The 23,800-nt window shown below is 35.1% G+C and overlaps 2 protein-coding genes across 2 annotated transcripts; both read left to right on the forward strand.

Moving 5' to 3' along the window:
* The first annotated feature begins 214 nt into the window (after window positions 1–214).
* Window positions 215–8,634, forward strand: LOC140782633 (uncharacterized). The gene is made up of 2 exons (XM_073129309.1): window positions 215–1,580; window positions 8,294–8,634. The coding sequence occupies exon 1, from the start codon at window positions 431–433 to the stop codon at window positions 1,526–1,528; it is 1,098 nt and encodes a 365-aa protein (XP_072985410.1). The 5' UTR covers window positions 215–430; the 3' UTR covers window positions 1,529–1,580; window positions 8,294–8,634.
* A 3,135-nt stretch (window positions 8,635–11,769) lies between these two features.
* Window positions 11,770–13,202, forward strand: LOC140781951 (transcription factor RHD6-like). The gene is made up of 5 exons (XM_073128263.1): window positions 11,770–12,393; window positions 12,521–12,625; window positions 12,727–12,792; window positions 12,924–12,989; window positions 13,092–13,202. The coding sequence occupies exons 1-5, from the start codon at window positions 11,770–11,772 to the stop codon at window positions 13,200–13,202; spliced, it is 972 nt and encodes a 323-aa protein (XP_072984364.1).
* The last annotated feature ends 10,598 nt before the right edge of the window (window positions 13,203–23,800 follow it).

Here is a 23,800-nt window from a genome sequence, read left to right on the forward strand (position 1 = left end):
TTCTAGACCGACCCAGCTCACCCGGATCATATCAACTCGTTATGCCCGCCAATCCCTATTATTTTTTAGTCTCACGTCATGTTTGTTCATTGGAGACCATTATATTACTATTAATTTACTTGGACGCTAACTAAAATACTTTTATGTTTGCTTAGCCTGTTATAATATAACATTTTTTTGATAACCCGGTCCATTATTTATGACCAAGCCCAATATCTCACGGGTTATTGCGCTGTAATAACTATACTGGCCCGAATTTTGGCAGCACCGAGTGATTGATGCGTCGGGCTGAAACTCCGTCGGCCGGAAAAGCCCGACCCTGATCACCGCTAGGGATCTCTAAATATGCCAGATTGATACTGTCTATCCTTCAACTACTGGAGGGAAGAGAGAGAGAGAGCGAGAGAGAGAGAGAGAGAGAGAGAGAGAGATGCGGGTGGAGGAGTTGCTTCGATGCCAAATCCAGGAGTGGTATCCTCTCTTCAAAGCCCACACCTTCACCACCTTGTTCCATCCACTTCCCGACCCATTCCTCCGCTACCTCCGAGGCCAACCCATGGTTACCACCCAACAAGACCACCAGAATGACGATGATGTCCCTCCCCCTCCCCTCTTCCTCCTCCCTCGCTCCACCACCGGCCGCGATCCCCTCCCTCGCACCACCTCCCACCTTGACCCCGTCTCCCTCCTCGACCCGGATCTCTCCAACCTCTCCGACGACGACGACGAAGATGACCAGAACGCCCCTTGCTTTCCGGACCTCGAGGCCGCGGTCGAGCGCTCCATCTCCGACCTCGGCGGCGCCGCCTTCCCCAAGCTGAACTGGAGTGCCCCCAAGGATGCCACCTGGATCTCCCCCGACGGCTCCCTCCGCTGCTCCTCCTTCGCCGACGTGGCGCTCCTCCTCCGCTCCTCGGACTCTGTCACCCATGACCTCTCCCACAGCGACGGCGACGGCGACGACGGCCAAAGTGACGAAAGTAAACCCAATGTTCCCCCAATTTACTACCTAGCTCTCCGGGAGTGGGACCCTTCGCTCCGGCCCGAGATGGAGTTCCGCTGCTTCGTCCGCCGCCACCGTCTTGTTGCCGTCTCCCAGCGCGATGTCACTGCCTTCTACCCCGCCCTCCTCGATCGCCGCCTCGAGATCCGCGACGCCATCCGATCCTTCTTCTCCGACGTGGTGGGTCCCCGATTCGGGTCCGAGGACTACACCTTCGACGTCTACTACTGCGTGTCTAAGCGCAGGGGTCGTGGAAAGGTAAAACTTGTCGACTTCAACCCTTGGGGCGCGTTCACGCTTCCTCTGCTCTTCTCGTGGGAGGAGCTCGAGGAGGACAGAGAAGAGGATGGAGAAGTGGAGTTTAGGGTGGTGGAGAGCCAGTGCGGGGTGCGGCCGGGGTTGAAGACGGCGGTGCCCTACGATTACTTGGATACAGGGGAGGGGAGCGGGTGGGATCAGTTCTTGCGGAGGGCGGACGAGGAGCTCCGGCGGCAGGCACAGCACCCGGATGCTGATTGTTCTTGATCTATAGAATAGGAAGGGGGGATTTTGATCGCTTCTCGAGCTCTACTAAGAGGTGAGTTCTTTTCAATTAGTATACTTTCACTGCTTTTGATTCATACTTGTTGTAGAGATATGCAGTTGGCACTAGTCGTGTACTTTGACTGGGGTCTCTTTATGTGTGATAGCGGCTTTTTTTTTTTTTTTTCTGGATTACTTCTCGTTTGGTAGATATGTTTTAGATTTGGAAATGTACAGAAAGGGAACGCTAATCTATTTTAGCTAATGGTCTTCAACATGTTTGAAGGTTAAATTATTGTTTTGGCGCTCAAAAAGCATGTGATCCTCTTGTTCTTGAAGCATCCAATGTTTCCCTAATTTTTGGGTTCTCGTAACTTATGGTTTTCATAGCATATACCTGAGTAATGTGATGCTTTATGGGCTGATGCCTAGCAATACTGGTATAAGAATGAATTTGAAATGAATATTGCTTTGTTCCACATGTTCATCCTATTTGCTTGTCATTGGGTGTGGATGAGGATTAGTAAACATTGGAGGAGTGAGATATGAATTTCCAGGTTTGTCCAATATAGGTATCTGACTTTAATGAAGAGGAGAGTTAGGTCTTACCAAGAAGGATCAATTATGAGAATAATGAGGGAAATAATGACACAATTTTTTAGAAGAAACACTTTTGTTCATCTGTGGAATAGCATATTAAAGGAGAAGAAAAATGAAGAGAAAAAAAAGGCTGCATAGATGCCACAACAATAAATTATTGCCTGGTTCATCATAAATCTTCTTAAGTTTCTCATTTCTAGAGATGCTTATTATTTATTATGAAACAGTCTAGAACATGTTTCTAAATTCTTAACCTAAAAGAAGTTACTTTTTTTCTCTTGTAACTCTAGTAGTGCCAATTACCTTCATACACCAAATTTCATAAAGTTGCATCTTCTTGAGTTCCGTATCTTCAGCCTGTCTCACAGTTACACAGAGAAACTGTCACTATAAGATCATTAAAAAGATCTTGAATGTTACTTTGATTAACAGATCTTGAAATTGCATAAGTGCCCGGTTGTTTTCCTGTTTTGGTTCATCAATATTCTCTCTCTCTCTCTCTCTGTTCTTGTGATTCAATGGCATTGGTTTCTTCAACAATCAAAGCCTCCTTTTGATGCAAAAGGTATTATCTGTTAGCAGGCCTTCCAATTATTATCAATTAGACTATCCTTTTGCAGTTGGAGAATAAAGTGTCATTGATTATTAGCTATTGAAACGTTGGTAGGACACCCTTAGAACTATTTAACTCCATCCAATCTATTGTCTGTTCTGACTACTTTTCTTGCATCGACTCTGATGAAACCTAGCTGTGCTGTTCTTTGTCTTATTCATTGACCATTATATCTCTACTCCTGTTATTGCTTCTTTGGCCTCTAACATTGTGTCATGTCTTATATCAAATTATTATTTTTCTTTTGATATCTACTTAATAGAACCTCTTCAGGAAAGAAATTGCACAACAGATTAACAGTGTCATGTGAACTTTATGGATGATTAATCTTTGGATGTATAGATAGTTTATTATTGGTTTTTGAGGAATATGTCAGGTATAAATTAGTCTGTGAGGATATCTCATGGGTATATTTTTCAAGAAGCCAATATATATCCAGTGGAACCAAACTAGATTGGACATTGATTCAAAGAGTCAGAAGCAAGCTTGAACTTGAGAGAGAAGAAAGAGTGAACGAGGAGCAAGTGGGATTGGTGAGTATGAACTTCAAGCTCTCTGTTGTAGGAGGCTTAATATAACATGCAACCTGACCTGAAGATATAAAAGGCATTAATGTAGGAGTAAAATTGGTCATTCAGAGTCATCCAAAACACTTGCTTCAAGGTCACTCAGGGTTTGAGGCTATATCTAGTGCAAATTACATAACTAAATCATGCATGAAATTCTAGTCCTGCAAGAGTGGCTCAATCTTACTTGGATTTCTATTAGTTCAAATTATCTAATTACTTAGCCAATATACAAGTCAATCTTGGGCTTGACTTAACCAAGTTCTATTTCATCATGAAGTCCACCTTTTGGTTTCACCTAGATTGCACATTAGTTCCACTAGGATGAGTTAGTGGCATGTGGAGTTGTAACTAAGTTCAAATAATTTGCAACATTGTGTATAACAAGAGGACCTGCAATTATTGTAAATTCATGTAATTAAGGTTCTGAATCTCAATTTCGGGATTGGGATCGGTTGTTTGTATTTAATCAGACTATTTTTAATTACGTAAAATTCTAAATATTATTTAAAAATATAAAAAACTTTCTAAAAATTTAGAAAAATAAGAAAAAAATAAGAAACTTAAAATTAATCATATATAAAGTCTAAAATTTAAAGAAAAAACTAACTCAAAACTATGATAAATTTTAATTTAAATTTAAAATTTTTTTAAGCTTGTAAATTACTACTGCATACAAATAGTGAAGAAAGATATCTCTCTTTTCACTGTTATTCTACAACAGTAAGAAAATGGGAGTTAAAGAGCAGGTGACAATAAGAGAAGACTAGAAGAGAAATTAGAATAAAAAAAAAGCACTCACCTAAGTTGACCAGCGGAGTAGTCGAAGGGGCTCACTAGTTTGACTATCAGATGAGCTCGATAAAGTGTCAGGGGGTGGAAAGAGAGTGCGTGTGAGATATAGAGGGTAAAACTAAAAACTTAAAAAAAGACAGCTAAAGACATCAATTACTAATACATCATATGATAAATACATTTTAGATTTGCCCTAAATCTTAACAAATTTAGTTTCAACCAATCTAGCCAATATGGTCGAAACTAGCTGGTCCTAGAGCGAAATCAGTCATTAATTAGGATCAGGATCATTTTAATCCAGATCAATCGATCTGACTCGGGATTGGCTGATTTTGGGAACCAAGCATGTAATTGACCTAATGAGACAACACGATCAAGACATGAAACAACTCTTTTGGTTGCTTTATTCTGGGATAACAATTAAAATTGGTGTTTGGGAGTCGATGTGCTTGCAGGCTAAGTAAAGTCCAACTAGGACTTTTCTACTAGAGTATGTGAGGAAGGTGCAGGTAATGTGTGACATGCATGTGTGGGGACTTCTTCACTCTTTTGGATTGTTCTTAGACTAGCTTACATCAAAACAATAACCTTAACGGCAGTTGCAAAACTAGAAAAGGGGAGTGGAGCAATCAGTAGTGGGCATCGACTGCCCAAAGAAGGCATGATCTGCTGCCACTGTGGTGGCAAATTGCCATCTATCTATTCTCAATTTAATAACAAACCAATCAATCATAAAATTTTCGTAGTATTCTACATTGTCTTGGGAAATACCTGGGTGTATGAATTAACTTGGGTTTTAGGTATCAATTCTAATTATCACAATATATACTACCCACATGCTGGGAAATTTCAATGGATGGAATGCTCTAAGGGCTGACTAGCTTCAGGTTTAGAAGTGGTGATACACTAGCAGTGTTTAGAATTCCAGAACATAGATTGTTGATATTTAGTCACTATGGTTTATCTTATGTAAAGAAAAAAAAATGTAAGTCCAGAATTGGCTACTAGGAAACACGAATACTTACATCCTTTCGATGTATCCATATTGGACACTGTATTGGATGCGATACTCGTCGGATACAGTACTCATTGAATATGATACTTATCGGAACTTCCTGATATATATCAAATATTTTCTTTGATATTTTTGCAGTTCAACTTAATATGAGTCCAAATGAAGGAGACTATTACTTTCATTTCTTATCATATCTAGGACATTTTATTTGTGAACAGAGGCATGGTTCATACATTTGCAAAAGGCCTAATTAGAAAATCATGTTATGAATGGTAGTTCTTTTTAATGGACAGATTGGAGGTCTCAGTACAATAATATATAATTTCTCAATAGAAAAAAACAAGTACAAGTACACTAATATGTATGTGCAAACATCAATGTATACATATTATTATTACATATATGAGGTACATCTCCCAAACGTACCGTATCCTTATTTTTCAAGAATTGCCATATTCACGTACCGATATTGCATGCATAACCCATATCCATATTTGTGCTTCATATTCTAGCTAAAATTTGTATTAAGATAGTAAATAACTATCTTGCGAAGTTAATTGTTGTGAATTCTGATTATATATGTATAGTAATAGGTATCATAGAAGAATTGCTTGGTATCCAATATAAAAAAGAGAAAGGAGGAAGAAACTTTATTTTACATGGAAATGATTGCGCTGACATTCTCAGTTCAACCATCTGCCATGCAACACTCCAGCATAGTATATCTCTGCTTTTCCATTACTAATTCCTAACAGAAGAGAAAACAAGGAGGGTGTGTTGGCAGTGACAGGTATCTACTGTATGAGAGGAATGGCAGTGGGTAAATGGAGAGATTGGAAGGGAAGGTTGGGAACAGACATAAGAAAAGGATAGAGATAATAGGGAGAGATTTAGAACTCTGAGTAAACTGTTGAGAGAAGATAATGTTGGAACAATATGAGCTATAGCTTATTGGCCTTAGACGGTATGGTGTGGTTCAGTCTCACCAGCTTCTTACTGTGTTTTCTTGTTGTTTCATCTTCTTTTCCTTCCTTTTTTTTCCTTGTCTTCCATTACTAATTCCAAAGATACATGAGTGTTGTTGATTGATTAAGTGCTAGTATATAATTATATATACTTGGCTTTTGGTTGTTCTCCCTGTTTATCTCAATTTTCCTGTAATTTTCTTTTTTACATATATATTTATCACACCTGGATAGGGGTGAAAACGGATCGGATACGGATCGGATAGTGCTCAACCCATATCCGGATCCGTATTTTTAGTTCGGATACGGATTCGGATACGGATATTAGACGGATAACAAAATTAAAAACCATATCCTAACTAAACGGATACGGATAATTTTCGGATAAAGGATCGAATCTTAAACGAATATTGATTAAATTTAAAATAATTATAATATTTTATTTAAATATAATTAACACAAAATTATTAAGAGTTTTTATAAGAAATTATTTTTTTGTATGTCAAATATATAAAATTAGAGAAATTAATCTCTATAAATAATATATAACGATATTATTAATAATAATATTAATACTTACTATTTAAATAAGCAAATTAAAAAACTGTAAATCATTTAAAAAAATATGCGGATAAACGGATATCCGATATCCGTATCCGAATTCGAAAATTATATCCGACCCGTATCCGAATCCGTATCCGAATTTTTTTCAAAAATTCTATCCGTATCCGTATCCGAATCCGAATCGGATAGAAATTTTTTATCCGAATCCGATCCGAGTCGGGTCGGATAGCGGGTCGGGTCGGAGTTAATCCGACCCGTTTTCACCCCTACACCTGGACCAATTCCTGTTTTAACATGGCTGACATCTGCTCCTGCTTATCCACCTGCCAAACATGTAAAAACACCAGGCCATACTTTTGGATGCCATCACCTGAGATTAGAGTGACCATATAAATGAGATATTGAGCGACTGTTTCACGAAAGAGCACCAAGAAAGAGAAGCTCTAGTAGGCCTTTTCTCATGAATAAACAAAAATGCTCCTGAAGTGCTTCTATGAGCATGCTCTTTTAACTGACCCCAAGAAGTTGGGCTTACTGCCATAGTCGAGTTAGTTGTTGTATCTACATTCTCCTCTGCCATTAGACATGATAACCGGGCGGGCCGGGCCGGGTTCGGGCCAGGCTTTTCGGGCCAAGCGGGCTTAAGTCTTTGTTCACGGCCCGACCCATTAATCTCTCGGGCCGGGCCGGGCTAGAATAGTCTAGCCCGTTACCGCCCGTTGGCCCGTGAGAGATCGGGCCGGGCCAGCCCAACCCATATTTCAGCTATTTTTAGAATTTTTTTAACTATTAGTTTTTTTTTAAAATATTTATATTCCTCTATTTAAAAAAATTAAAAAAAATTAAAATTTTTTAAAAGTCTGCTTAAAATAATGCAAAATGGTATAATACTAAAATATTTTTTTACTGTAGCAATGGTAAATTACTGTAGCAAATGGGCAAAAGCACTGTAGCAGACGGGCGGGCTTTCGGGCCGGGTCGGGCGGGCAAAGGGCTGGCCCGTGCCGCCCATGGGTAGTTCGGGCTCGGGCCGGGCCGGGCCTAAACCGGGTCCGGGCCGGGCTTAGCCCGGTCCAAACAGGGCCGGGCATGGGCGGGCTGGGCCATTTGATCATGTCTATCTGCCATAGGAGGATTTGCTCTTATGTGATGATCTATTATTCTATAGGTTCATTGCCAAAATTATGCGATTCGTGCATGGCATGGTTTCTATATGCTAATAAATGTTTATGTTTCCTGTTTATCAGTTATTTTCATTTATCTCTGTCTGTCTTTTTTAGGGACATTATCTCTGCTTGTGGTTGGGGAATAATTACCCTAGAACTCCATGAAATTATGGTATCCATATATTGATTCTTCTAAGGCATGAAAGGTAGGTTGTTTAACCATATGTCATGACAGTATCACCACACATACATACACAGTGGGACACTACCTTTCCATCCTTGCTGTTCAACTGGATGTTGTGAATTCAGATAACTAAAGGGTCGCCTTTTAAACTAAAGTCAGGCTTAACCCCAAGGGGTCATAATGTGTTCTCCCCTTAAATTTATTTGCTCTGATGTAGTTAGCATACTTAGGTGTCTTATTTATACATACTATCAGTAGTCCCTATGCTGGTGTTGTAGTGATGATGTTCTTGCCTTGCAGTATATGTGCTTATTTCGCTTGGATCATCACTCAGAATGTGCAAGGAGGCAAAGAGATTCTCTGCACAAATGAGATGAAGATGGATACGGCCACTTTTAAAAGTTCTACAAGCAGCTCTACACTGTTGATTTAAGTTGTCATCTTGGTTTTCGGTTAACTTATTGCTTGTAAATTTTGTCAATCATATCATAAACTTATTGCAAGTCTTTCTATTACTGCCCCCATTATGGACCTCCTTAATTTGATGGATATGCAGCATTAGTCCATCTACGCACCTTTCCTGATTGTGGATTTTATGAACAGGAATTACGTACATGCTAGTTTACAGGATTCTTGTCAAATGCTTTTTCTTTAGGAGCTACAGTAATCTTTTTGGATTAGATAGTTATTCTGGTGAAGAAGTTCTAGTATAGTAAGTATAAGTAAATAACCACGTAGGCATATATTACTCTTTCATATAATATTTTAATATTTATTAGTTACTATTTTACTACTGAAAGGATATTAACTATTATTTTAATCAGTCTCCCTTTTTTCCTCCTCTCTCTTTTTCGTCCATTTATGATAGTATAAGAAATTATAATAATTATACTAATGTTGGTCTTATTCTACTTGTGAAGTAGGCTAAATATAAAAGGCCCCCTTTTTGGGGGGGCATGGAAAGTGGAATTTGATTCATGGACAAAACCTTTTTTTATTTTTTATTCGTGAATACATCAACCAAGCAGTGCATAAAATTATCTGAAACACTGATCCCTTTGTCAAAATGTAGTTTTATCTGTGCCTTCTTATCTGATTCGAAACACACCAATAACTAGCAGATTGGTATTTACTAAGACGATTTCTTTTGATGCAAAAGTTAATCCTCCTCCTCCTTTATCCAGCCATGTACAAGGATAAGAATCTCATTCATCTACTACGCATTAATTTAATAATTATTCGCCAATCAAACTGAACCCAAATGGCAACTTTATTTTGTTCCATCTTCCAGAACAAAATGGCGGCGAGGGCCTGTACTTGGACGCCCTCATTAATATCTTTTCTCATGTCCACCACCATCTCAAATTTCTTGAAGGAAAAGAACTCATAATTCCATTTAATTAGAGGTTGAGTTCTAGGGATTCCCGCGTGGCCTTCACTTAGCTATTGGATGCTACCAGCCTAACAAGCTGACATTCTTAAAACCAATCCATTAATTAAGCCTTCTTCTTCTGATCTACTCTCACAGCTGCATGCATTCATTTGCTCTTATGGCGTCATAGACAATCACTTCCATTTCTTGATGCCTAAACCCAAAGTCAAGGATTTAAATATCACCTGACATGCTGCCCACTTATCAAGTGATGATCATTTAATACATGTTAACCTAAATTAAACTAACAGCTAAAGAAATCTTAGTGTTCCCATCATTAAATATGGTTGCCAGTTTAAGAAATTAGTCTGATTAATGCAAACTAAGATCAGTAAAGAATGGATATGAGCCTGATTGGCTCGTATATTTAGGTAGGAATATCAAGGGAATATGCCTGCTTAGATCGAATTTGAAGCTGAAATTTTATGCGATCAGTCTGATCGAAATTGATTTTTTTCCATAAGACTCGCAGTTTAAGCACTTCATTAATGAGACTGAGATCTGATTCTGCATTAAAATTATTCTTCTGGATCTCATCTCAATCTAGAACCAAAATTTTGAGATGGAATCAGAAACTTTGTGTATAACACCACACTACGTTAAAACTTCAATCTTCATAATATTATTAGAAGCAAGAGAAACCCTTGACAATTAGCAAGTGAGCAATATCTATGTTAAGGAGAAGACCGTCCTCTTGATGGAGTCTCCAAGTGATCCAATTTGAAACTAATGTAAGCCTATATATTAATTATGATACAAATAGAATGGAACATGCAGTTTTTACTCCTATCTTGAATTCAGCATGAAATTCAAATTGCTTGATGTGTGGAATCCATAACCACACTTGGCTGAAAGAAAATGAATGGCATGCATGTAATAGAAGAACTGTAAAGGAAATCACTTTATCAATTATAGCTCAATGTTGAAACATATGTCATACTTCTAAGGTATAAGTCATACCTAAAATTTAGCCTATTTACTAATAGGTGTGTTCTCAAATAAATCGGCAATAAGAAGCAATTTACCTTAAGGTAAATTATTTGCAATTTGTCAGCATTTCTATCGACTAGTGTTGATCTTTGATTTGAACTGTCTGTAATTGTTTTTTCTTCATTATTTATAACTATTCTCATTAATAGGAATAACAACAGCAACAACAAATAATAATACTAGTAGTAGTAGTAGTAGTAGTAGTAGTAGTTTAATAACATAAAACTAAAAAAAACACATATATATTGGGACAAAAACTCTTTCTATATATACAATCTGTCGATATAATAATTGTTTCAAAATTATTAAGACCTTAAAAATTGCACGCCAAAATGAATTCTTGAAATATTCGGCATTCTTATCGAACATCATGCCATTAATTAAACAAGATCGTACAACAAATGTCTATCATCTAAACCTCATGATTAAAAAAAAAATTTTACCTAAGCGTCAAGTGACCATTAGAGAAACGTGTATTATAATCCCTATTCCTAATCATCCAAATCAGTTAATGTATGTGCATGTTGTTCCATGTATAATTCTAAGAAAAAAATTAACATTTTGTCCTTTAAGAGAAGGAAAAGAAAAAAAAAAACAACCTGTTATTTCTTGCAGGATGTTTGCAGAAAAAGTTTCAGCTATGCATATATCCAAGTGATCAATAATAAGTGCTTCTAGCTAGTTATATCATGAACGTCCATTATATATGAACAACTACTTAACGTGACCAAATACACGTAGAAGCTAAGAGGAGCTATATACAATTATACATGTCAGAAATGCCAAAGAACCCTAGCGCTTTAGGGTTTCCAAGAGAGAGACTTACACCCCCTACAACCGAGATGATCAAATGTAGCCGCAATTCTGATGTCTTCTTGTATGTCGACATGGAGAGCAAATAAAGAAAAGATGCATTAAATGCTTAACTCGTCTCTTGTCTAGAATTATAACTCTCTCTCTCTCTCTCTCATAAGTGATAAGGAGAAGTTTACTACAATAATACCACATGTCTCTCAAGGCCACGTGATGTTGTTACTGAGGAGGAGGAGATGAGAGAAGCAATCTTGTATATAGTTTTAGCTTTGGAATCTTAGACGTGGGAGTGCGATAGTTCCGGCGGCCCTTTTGCTCTCTCTCTCTCATCCCTAGCTACATTAATTACCCAAGCTAACAACTCATCACAAACATAAATGCAAGTGTTCTCTAACTCTCCCATGTGGATCTCAGCTCTCTCTCTATATATAAGTATAAAGTGGTGAGTTCCATCCCCATGCATTGAGAACAAACACTACTACACCACATTAAGGACTTGTTCCTCTTCTTCTTCTTCTTCTTTGTTACTCTATTCTCTTCCATGGCTCTTGCGAAAGATCGAACACTAATGAATGATTCGCAAGCCCGATCGATCTACGACCCCGTTCACTTGGACGGGCAAACTATTGTTCCACTTCTTGGCCCTCCTCCCCTCGAACTCTTCGGCTTCAAGAGCAACCATACCTCACAGTTCCAGGAAAGAGACTACTCAAGTGGATTCTCTCCCATCCTTTCCGATCCAAGCAATATTTCATCTACTAGTAGCTTCGTGCTCCGAGCAGTGAATTCTCCGTTGCAAGAAGCTCAATCCGGTATGAACTACGCGGTAGTTGCATCGGATAATTGGGCCTATTCGAGCTCCTCGGTTCTTAGCTTCGAGCAACGTGATCAGGAGGAGGGTTGCGCTTTGTGGATCGATAACGTGGATCAAAATTACCGGATGAACCACTCCTGCGCCGCCGTCATCGACTCGCAGTTTGTTCAAGATCATCAAAATTGCTTTGATGTGGGCGGTGGATATAGCTTGATGACGACAAGTGACACAAAAGATGATCGATATGGGGAGGAGCAGTTTGGGTTGTTATACCCGAGCGCAAGCTCCATGGATGGAATTGATCAAGAGAATATGATGCAAGACAAATCCTCACAGAAGCGCCCTTATATGGTAAGTCTATATATATATATATATATACATATAGATCTCTTAGATTTTTTCCTATTTTGAGAAAACACTTTATATTGATCAGCGACCTAAATATATCAGATATGAACACTATATATTTTTGTTGCAGGGTGGTGAGATGCGAACTCCTAAGAAGCAGTGTGGTGGTATCAATAGGAAGACAAAGGCGAAATCTACTAGTCCATCCAAAGATCCTCAAAGTATTGCAGCCAAGGTGTGTGCAAAATTATCTCTACTGTGTCTAACAATCTTCAATTCTATGAAGTTTTCTATTGGATTTGGACTTCAATTGATCGTGGTTATTGCATGGTATAGAATCGACGCGAGAGGATCAGTGAGAAGCTCAAAGTTCTGCAAGATCTTGTGCCTAATGGGACAAAGGTGAATCTCAACTCCTTATCCAAGATTCAGCTCATTGGCTTTTCAATTGCCTTTGCATTTTACTTGCTCATTCTTATTTCATACCATTGATCTTTTGAGTGAAATTTTAATTTCCATGCGAACTTTCATAGGTTGATTTGGTTACGATGCTCGAGAAGGCCATTAGCTATGTGAAGTTTCTCCAGTTGCAAGTAAAGGTGCTGAGCCATGCAAATAAAAAAAAAAATCTTGTAGATTCTTGATAATTAGCTACTTATTTTGATGAATGATACTAATCATAGTATCTGATCCCTATATAGGTTTTGGCAACTGATGAGTTCTGGCCTGCACAAGGTGGGAAAGCACCCGAGATTTCGCAAGTGAAGGAGGCCATTGATGCCATCTTATCCTCCCAAAGAGACAGGAAATGAGCTCTTCCATGGAAGAAGACCCAAACAACTTAAAAGGGTGAATCAGAAAGAACTTTAAAAGAAAAATGAAGGAGATTAGCTTCCTCATGCAAAGAGAAAATAGAAGGCATATATAATTTGAAGCTTATTTTGAGGGAAAATGAAATGCCTTTCTATTTCTTCTTTTGCTCTCCATTTGGTACTTTGTAACACTCATGAGATGTAATGGTAACTCGGCTGAATTTTAACAACCCTATAGTCTGGAAATACAAAATGCCTGTCCCTTTGTTCTACTCTTTGTTGGTCGGGTATATTCACATTCTCAAGAAATTTTGAGAGGCTATTCTCTTCAGAAATCACTCTTAACATTCTTTTTTCTACTCCAATCATAACTTAATTACAAGGTAAAATATAATGAAGATGTATTTTCTTCAAAAGAAAATAAAAGCATGTACTTTGTGTATAGGCTTGACATGCAATAGGATATATATATATATATATATATATCCATTTAAGTTGGCAAGAGACTTTGTAGGATAATTAGCATGAGATAAGTAATATTGAAAATTCTTATAATTAATTTACTATTAGATGGAGGTTTACTGCATGACACTTATTATTTACAGTTAGATGCAATGCATCAGTAATGTCAACGCGCTTATTATAAGCTTAATTTCAGCATTACCTACAGAGAATTTATAGAGAGAATGTTATTACTTGTTACATTATAAATCCGATTAAATGGATAGTTTCAAACACCATCATCTTCTAACTCAAGTGGAATTTCATGCACATGGAACTACAGAATTTGTCTACTAAAACTATTGAATTAATTAATAAAATGTTTGCACTATGGAAGGCACGTAGACACTGGATAAGTGGAGGAAGAAAGAATGAGGTTAAAGGTATAAAAATATTGTGTTGTTTCAAGAGGCACTTTCATGATATAAATCCACTTGACAAATTAGAACTATGGAAACTCATAAGAAGTTTGATAGGATAGAGGTCCAATACATACATGAAAAGTTTAATTAGCATATGAAAATGGATAACCTATCAGCAAGATCGATTACTATCTATTGACCAGTTATGATATATAATAGAGTTTTTGGACTATACAGAGATCTCTCCATGAGCTTTCAAGATAGGTATCTCCTTTCTTGAATATTTTTCATAAACCACCTTGACTAATTGAAACACAAATCTAGAATGTTAGTCATATGGCGGTGTTATAATTACTTTTTACAAGCATATTTGATGTCATTTGATCCAATTGAACTTACTAAGATCAATGGAAACTTGTTCTAATATTAAGATGAAACTATCTGCAGATTTTGCTGCTTCGAATATTACTTTGTTTATGACCTTATTGTGTAGTATAGTGCTAATTCTTTTCTCTTTTAATTGTCAATACAATAAAGGAAGAACCATAGTACTATCTACTTCAATTGGCTTAGGCATACCTCCTCCAAGAGATGCAAATTTGAACAGGAAATATGCAATAGATTTTGCTAATCAAATTGGATAGAGATTCATCACCGATCAGGTGCAACTGTAAATGGTGATTCAAGGAACTGGTTACTATTTTTTTTTCTTTGAAGATAATTTTTGGATTTACTAATAATTCCGTTTACTTAATAATTCATTTGAATATGGTATTTTTAAATATCATGAATGACTTGCCTTTCATTTTACAGAGGCAATCGCATGCATAAGCACCTAACTAATAGATCAGTCAAAACCTACATTGACACTATCATGCAACTAGATGATAATGGCCCATATTTAACAGTATTAACTCACAAATTAGTCTAAAAACTTAAACTATTAGAGAACAATAATTTTTATATTTTATATTCTAACAAATAGCAATTTATTGTTTGATGGCCAAAGGAGCAAAAAGTGCATTTATTACATATTAAGGTACCAGAGAACTCTAATGATGGCCGTTGTAATTAACATTGCAATTCCCTTCTTCTATATGCTCTTCAATTTGAATTTCATTAAGAAGAAACTTAATTACATGTTGATTTATACGTGTGTATACATATGTGCACCATATACGGTCATAGTTGATATTTTTACGCAAAGTATTAACATGGAATAGGAATCACTTTATAACTATATATGATCAAGATCACCAATTATAAATAGAGGAAGAGAGGTGGTGGAAGCTTCACTATGCAAAAGAAACTTTGGATCACTCACAGCTACCATGCGTGTCATGTGTGTGTTTTAATTTTTGACTTCAGATGGCACCTTCCCTCATTTCCCGAGATCACTTCCCCGTGGATCTAACATCCGAGTCCATAGAAACTCCAAGCCAAGCAACAAACAAATGATAATTTTCGCTATATATCATAAAGATCTCATGGCATTAATGATCAAGGATGCCTCGCTAAGTAGAATACCTGTTCTTCCTAGGGAAATAGCCACAAAACCTAATGTCACCGCTTGTTACAGACCATCCGATTAGTCGATTGAAGCATGCAAATTTCTTGTAGAGTGCTACTTAATGATGAATCTTGTTCGTGCGGCTGTCTGATCTCGATCGCAATGTACGGGAGCTAGCTCTTGGTTATGTTCATTAAGAAAGCATTAATAGTCTTTATGTCTTTCATCATAATCTATGATATTTGCCCCATGGGCAGCAGTGTGGAATCCTATGGTGCCAATTTTCTACTCTCTAGGAAAGACATGTTATGCTTCTGTGTCTTAAAATAGGCAAAGACATTGGAAGTCTGAGACTCTACATTTGTTTATGGAGTTATTTGCACCCATATAATGAGAGCACTGTGGTGAGATTAGTTTAATGCTAGTACATTAATTGCAAGCCCTTAAACTAAAGAGATGATGTAAGAGCAAGTCAGTTTGGTAGTTAATACAATCTGTTGTCATTAATTCTCCCCACATGGATTGAGAACCTGACTCTCGTCATCAAATGCTAATCCTCCCACATTAAGGTGTTTGTTTTAGAGTTGGACCAATTAGTCTTAAGGAGGAGAATCTTCACCAGGGTCTTTCTTGACTCTTTCATGGGTTGACAAATCCAATTGCAATTATCTTAGCCCAACACAGCATGGGCATTAATTATGAATCTGGGGGTGGAGTAAATGAACACATTACATTAATTGCACTTGATGCATGCTCTAGCAAGGCAGGCAATCTTAGTCTAATATTTCTGGGCATCAATGATTCCTTATCAATGAGAACATGATGACAACGTGTGCTTACCAATGTGCAGTGCGGGATTAATAGCATCCAGGATCTAGAAGTCAAATTTCAACTCTTATTTTAGACATTTGAATACATGGTTACAAATTTAGAGACCAATGTGATGAATCCTCTAGAAGAGACAGAATGAATAGCAGAATCAAGGTACACAATTTAAGAGGTTCTAACTAAACAACTAAGATTCAAAGACACTCTTCGAAGTATTGAAAGGATGAAGTAGCTTCACTAATATCCACGTCCATTGATTGATTCACTTTTAAGAAGATCCGATAATTAAGTACGCAAGAATTCAGTACATGCCTATACAGTGGGGATTTAGTAGTGAATTAATAGTCCCCGTCGAAGTTGATTTTGTTACTTACCCGAGCAGTTCGGTACTTACATTAATTTCCAGATTGTATAATACTTTGAATACTGCTGAAGAAGTACTACAGATGGCAATGCTATACTTTGGTGCCGTAATTACGATCCGCATCCACTCAATAAATTAAAGGAAGCCTGAATGAAGTCCTTGCTTATAGAAATACAAGCTATGATAAGCAGATGATATTTCAGTTTCCATGCAGAACTTTAAGTTTTATAGATTACACTTGAGTTAAGAACTTGAAAATAGCATCGACAATTCCAATTTTTTTTAAAGAGTAAGTGGGACAACAGTTTTTGTTTATGATAATAGCCAAATCAGAAAAACACCTCACTGTCATTATAAGCTAGCTAGCAATTCTTCTCTCATCATTCGGATTGGATTCCTAACTTAAAGAAATATTAAACCTATCATTCATTTAGACAAATAGATGCTTCGTTTAGTAAAATCCTCACCTCCGCTAATTTATCTGTCCCGTACATAATTTAGGTTCCATTCATGGTTTAGTGCAGCTATACTTTTCATTATTCCATCTGGAAAAGTAGATATATATGACAAACTGGCCAAGAAGTGGAATTAGAAGTTAATTAGGTGAGAGATAAATTAATTTGCGCTCGCAAAATATTAAAGTCAAATCCATTATATAACCTGTAATAATTTATCTTTTCGCATAATTTGTCTAACTCAATATATTCTGTACTGTGAGTAAGTTGGCCAGTAAAAATCCAGTCATCCATTTAAATACTGAACTCGTGAAGCTTTTTCTTGAAACTTTAATGCCATTATGGTACATTAAGGTACTTTTTGGTACATTTTTAGTGCTTTTCTTGGTGAATCATTAATTGATATCTAATAATTGTGGGACCTAGTAATACATGTTAGATGATACAGGTCAAAGTTACATAAGCCTAATATATATTTGCAACGGTATGCTGTAACTGTTCTTAATTTGTTCCATATGACTAAAGCTTGTTTGCTGAAGTAGATGATGAATAGAATTTTGTGAGGCTAGAAGATTCACTATGCTCAATTCATCATATTTGAGATCCTTTAGAAATAAATACATTGCTTGTAATTATGTTTTCAGAATATTGGATATTGATCCTTAAAAATATTGTATGTTAAGGTATATATGAGATGTGCATCTGAAATTAAATGAATGGAGATACTTGGAACTAAACATATAACTGTTATTGGATTTAAATTGAGGGTCACTGATTCTATATCACATTTGATGATATGAATCAACCATAAAAATTTCAGAATTAATTTTAAAGTTGTTTAGAAAGAATGAGTTGTGCTAAGGAACTAATATTTTATGTCTAATTATGAGATATTAGCATGAATTTTCTAGATACTTGTATTATTGATTTTGCTTTTATTCTTCTTCTTTCAGTTCTTTCATGTTCTCTTGCTTGTACTTTTTATCATTTGTAGTTGATTTGTACTTATTAAAGCTACATTTAGCATGCATCTTCGGTAAAACTACTTAATTTGAGAGCCTAAATTATGGCATTTCTTCTTTTAAACCCCTTAGTGATGCAAGAAGATTAAAAGCAACAAGGAAGAATCCCAGTTTAATTTGCAACCTTTTTGGGCATGAGAGGTTGGTAATTTAACAGTGAAGTGCGGTAAGAGAAGAAAGTAATATTGCATGAATATTTTGCTAACTATTACCGGCTATATGTTAATGCTAATAAGTACAAGATCAAGATATTATAATTAAGGATCAAGTAGATCGCTAAGTGAAATTAACTTCAATGCTAAATGAGACGAATATCTGAGATCGACTCCATTATTGTACTGATTGGCAATTATTATGTGGTCCTTTCATCTTTAATTAATTGTTAAAGAAATGAGGAAAGTCGATAAGTTTATCCTTACTTTCTGATTAATAACAAATATTATTTGGCCTTTATCTTTAAAGCAATAAGCTTATCCTCTTGTACTTGCTCATTGAAGTTGCTAGCTACTTGCTACTAGTCGACTTTATATCATACATAAAGAATGCTATCCAGTTCTCTGAAGTCAAATGTTTCTAGTAGTACGTATACGTGAAGATGAGATGCATCCGCAAGTACAATTAGTTGATTTACTTCTTCCTTGATTTGTTCTCGGAGATTACTTCTATCACATGATCAATATATATCGGATCCTAATTAATAAGTGAATTTAAAAAACAAGAAAGAAGTAGTTACATCGTCAGTTCTCTATTATATCCTTCTTTCCCTTCATATTCCTATATATTTCTTCAGGAATTCTTGTGTATATATGAATGAAGATAGTAATATAATCCACCACTTTAGCACCTCCACAAAAGTTGGATGTTGTGTTTTTAGAGACACATAAGCCTACAAAATAACAAAGCCATACTGTACATTTGCACATTCACCACCTTTCATTATTGTACTTCTCTACTTGTACTTCTCTCTTTACCCCTCTCTCTCTCTCTCTCTCTCTCTCTCTCTCTCTCATATATATATATATATATAATTTAAAAAACGTTATTAAAATATTATAATCCCTGTCGAAACCAATGGCCCTTTCAAAAATGCAATTACACCGCATGAACTTGGATTTAAAAACGACCATTTTGTCCTTACATATATGACTTAAAAATGCAATCACCTCTAGCTCTCTCTCTCACATATATATATAGTTAAATGGTACATGTATAGAATCTTTGGGGTTTTAATATAATTGTCACTATTTTTTTCAAATATCATAATTATCACTATATTCTTTAAAATATTATAATCGCTATAAATTATTAAGCCCTTTTAGAAATGCAATTATGTCACTTAAATCTAACAATCACAGTTGAAAGTGAACTTAGATTAAAAAAATTAACTACCATTTGGTCCTTAGATATATAACTTAAAATTGCTCTAAAGCTATCTAATGTTAATCAAATTATAGTACTGGGAAAAAAGTTTTTACACAAAAAAATAGTAATATATAATTTTCATTCTAAACTACAAGAAATAGAAGTATTTTAGTAATTTGTATGTATTTGTTAACTTTAACAATCATCAATTAGGAATATTTTGTTAAATGATAATTATAATATTTTAAAAATAGATAAGTTTACTTAAACCTTCATGAACTATCACTATTTTTCATATATACTTTGGTGAACTCAAATGATTTTTTTTTCTCATTTATCTTTTCCATATACACTTTGAGATTCTTTAGAAATAAATACATTGCCTGTAATAATGTTTCAGAATATTGATACTGATCCTTATAAATATCATATATTAAGGTATATATGAGATGTGCATCTAAAATTAAATGAATGGAGGTCCTTGAAATTAAACATATAATTGTTATTTGGTTTTGAATTGAGGGCCTCCGATTCTATATCACATGATGAAACGACTCAACTATAAAAATTTCAGAATTTTAAAGTTATTTAGAAAGAATGAGTTGTGCTAAGGAACTAATATTTTATGTCTATTTATGTTATATTTTATGTCTATTTACGCAATATTATCATGAATTTTTTAGATACTTGTATTATATATTGATTTTGTTTTTATTCTTCTTCTTTCAGGTTCTTTCATGTTCTCTTCTTTTACTTTAATCACTTGTAGTTTATTTGCCCTCAAAGCTACATTTATCATGCATCTTTGGTACAAACTACTTAATTTGAAGCCTAAATTATAGTATTTCTTCCTTTAAACCCCATATATAGTGAAGAAACAAGGAAGAATCCCACTTTAATTTGCACCATTTATGGCATGAGGGGTTAGTAATTAAACAGTGAAGTGCGGTAAGAGAAGAAAGTAATATTATTGCATGAATATTTTGCTAGCTATTACTGGCTATATGTTAATGCTAATAAGTACAACATATTTATAAGGATTGAGTAGATCGCTAACTGAAATTAATGAACTAGGTCTTTACTGAAATTAATTTCAATATTAAATGAAAGAAATATTTGAGATCGACTCCATTATTGTACTGATTGGCTATTATTATAATATTATGTAGTCCTTTCATCTCTAGTTAGTTGTTAAAAAAAATGAGGAAAGTCGATAAGCTTATCCTTAAATTTGTACGTACTTTCTAATTAATTACAAATATTTTTATCTTTAAAACGATAAACTCATTCTCTTATACTTGCTACTAGTCGACTTTATATCATACATAAAGAATGATATCTACTTCTCTAAAGTCAAATGTTTCTAGTAGTACGTATACGTGAGGATGAGATACATCCGCAAGTACAATTACTTGATTTACTCCTTCCTTGATCTCTTCTTGGAGATTACTTTTATCATATCATCAATATTGGATCCTAATAAGTGAATTTAAAGAACAAGAAAGAAGTAGTTTCATCGTCAGTTCTCTATATACCTATAAATTTCTTCAGAAATTCTTGAAGTGTATGTATGGATGAGGATAGTAATATAATCCACCACTTTAGCAACCTCCACAAGAGTTGGAAGTTGTGTAACAAAGCCAATGTTGTACATTTGTACATACACCACCTTCATCATTAATTGTACTTCTCTATTGTACTTCTCTCTCTCTATATATATATAATTTTTAAATTTTTTGCATAAGTATCATTACGTTCCTAAAATATTATAATCTCCATCAAAGCCAGTGAGCCCTTTCAAAATGGCAATTACATCACTTAAATTTAACTAATCATAGTTAAAAATGAACTTAAAATGCAATTATATATATAATGAGATGCATGGTACATGTAATAGAATCTTTAGGAGCTTTATATAATTGTCACCTTTTTTTTTTTTGAAATATCGTAATTATCATTATATTCTTTCAAAAATTATAATTGCTATCGAAATTGTTGAGCCCTTTTAAATATACAATTATATTAGTTAAATTTTGTCCTTAAATATATGACTTGAAATTGTTTTAAAGCTATATTAGTTAATCAAAATATAGTATAGGAAAAAAAATAGTAATTATATTTTGCACTCTAAACTTGAAGAATTAAAAGTACTTTAGTAATTCGTATGTTTTTATTAATTATAATGATCATCAATTAAGAATATTTTATAAATATTCTGTTAAATGACACTTATAGTACTTTTAGAAAGAGATAAATTATTAAGGTCTTTTACATATGCTCTGTACTTTTTTATTATCATATTCGTGAACCATATACTGAATTTTTGTTATCATATACATGAATATTTATATTAGTTCAGAGAAGAGAATGCATGTGGGTAATAAATAAAGTTTAAAATTAAAAAAAAATGTAAAAAATAGTGATAGTTAAAGGACCGAAGTGAAATTATATATATATATATATATATATATATATATCTTACATATATCATATGGGTACCTAACCATGTGATATTGCATGTGAAAAATAGGAGTTAATTTGTATACTTACTCCCTCAAACCCAAACACCATGCATTAAATTAAATTTAAATCTACGTGGAGATAATATTAATCTAAGCAGACGTGCGGAGCTCTACTTTCCTCGGAAGCATGCAATATTTTTGTCTACAGACTTAAAATAAATTAGAATTTTATATAATAAAAAAAGAGAGGATTTAGTGCATGCACAAGTGAAGAGCTTGTGGTTGGCATGCTCCCTTGATTTCCTATATTTAGGTGAGTCGAATTTGATTCATTTGTTTAGATTGTAGAATCATTAGATCAGATCAAGGTCTGAAAGACTCAGTATATATACTCTAAATCAAGATTGATTCAATTCAAGGTTGATTTAATTATCAAGATCGAAAGTAGGCTCAAATTGAACCAAAAGGAGATGAGCTTGAGCTTGATTATATGAATTAGGCTTGAAGTTCAATCTCAAGCCAAACTTGAACATAGCTCGGCTCGATTAAGCTTGGCTTAGTTGAACATAGCTTGAGAAGGCTAAAGAAAAACCTTTAGAGAGTGAAAGTAAAAAACATTTCTTCTTTTAATTTCATATATAATGATTCTGTGTTACGAATTAGATCTAGATTAATATAAACATAAGAAAATTATAGTACTTTAATAAGAAATAGCCTAGGATTCTAATGGTTTTAGTTTCACATGAATTCAAAATCGAGGTAAAAAGTTAAAATTAAAATAGTGGGAAAACGTCAAAACTGGATAGAGTTGTAAATATCCGACGTTGCGACGGTTGTTAGAGGTAGCAGACGGCTAAGGGTGGTGGTGGCATTAAAATAGGGTGACTCTTGGAAGAAGATGGTGGCCATAGTTTGGGTGCTTTGAAGGGATCTAAAGTTACCATTTACTCCTATAAAGATAAGAATGATCTAATGACTGCAAATAAAGATAAATAATAATAATAAATTAGTTAAACTCAAGATTCATTCAATAATAATAATCAACCAATGACCTGTTATGAACCAAATCTCAACCAATATGGAAGTAAAAAAATTACGAAATTTTTTGTGGTGGTAGCCTCGTGAATTAGAGTTCTAATGGCTTTTGATTCAATCAAAGGTCAAGATAGAAAATTAAAAATAAAACAGTAGAAGTAGGTCAACACAAGAAAAATTAGTAAATACTCGATAGAGGATGGTGGCTAGGATTTGAGTCTTGAAGGTGGATATAGGGTTACGATCTACTCCTACGAAGATAAAGACGATTTAACTGGTATAATAAAATATAAAGGCAATAAGAATAAATTGGTTAAACTCAAGATTCATTCCACATAGTTATCTCATGACCACTCCTATTTATATAGATAAAGTCTCAACGGATTGGATCCACAGTAGATTATCCATTTTATTTAAATTTAAAAATAATAAATAAATTAGACTAATTGACTCGACTCGACCCACGTAGTCAAATCATAATAATTCACCACGCTTTTAACATCTTGTCCTTAAAGTGACTAGTAAGCGAGATAGATCTTTTGGCTCACGTCATGCTCATGGATCCATGAATCTACATGTAGGTCTAGCTCAGTCAACTAATGAGGGTCCACCGAGTCATTCCATCAATCATCATTGGGCTTGTACTAGGGCCCCAAGCCGTGGTCCTAAGTTCCCAATTGGTTCATGGAAGGTAATT

The sequence above is a fragment of the Typha latifolia genome, chromosome 2 (genome assembly GCF_019914945.1).
Source record: "Typha latifolia isolate L0001 chromosome 2, TyphaL0001v2, whole genome shotgun sequence".
In the NCBI taxonomy this organism is placed as follows: Eukaryota; Viridiplantae; Streptophyta; class Magnoliopsida; order Poales; family Typhaceae; genus Typha; species Typha latifolia.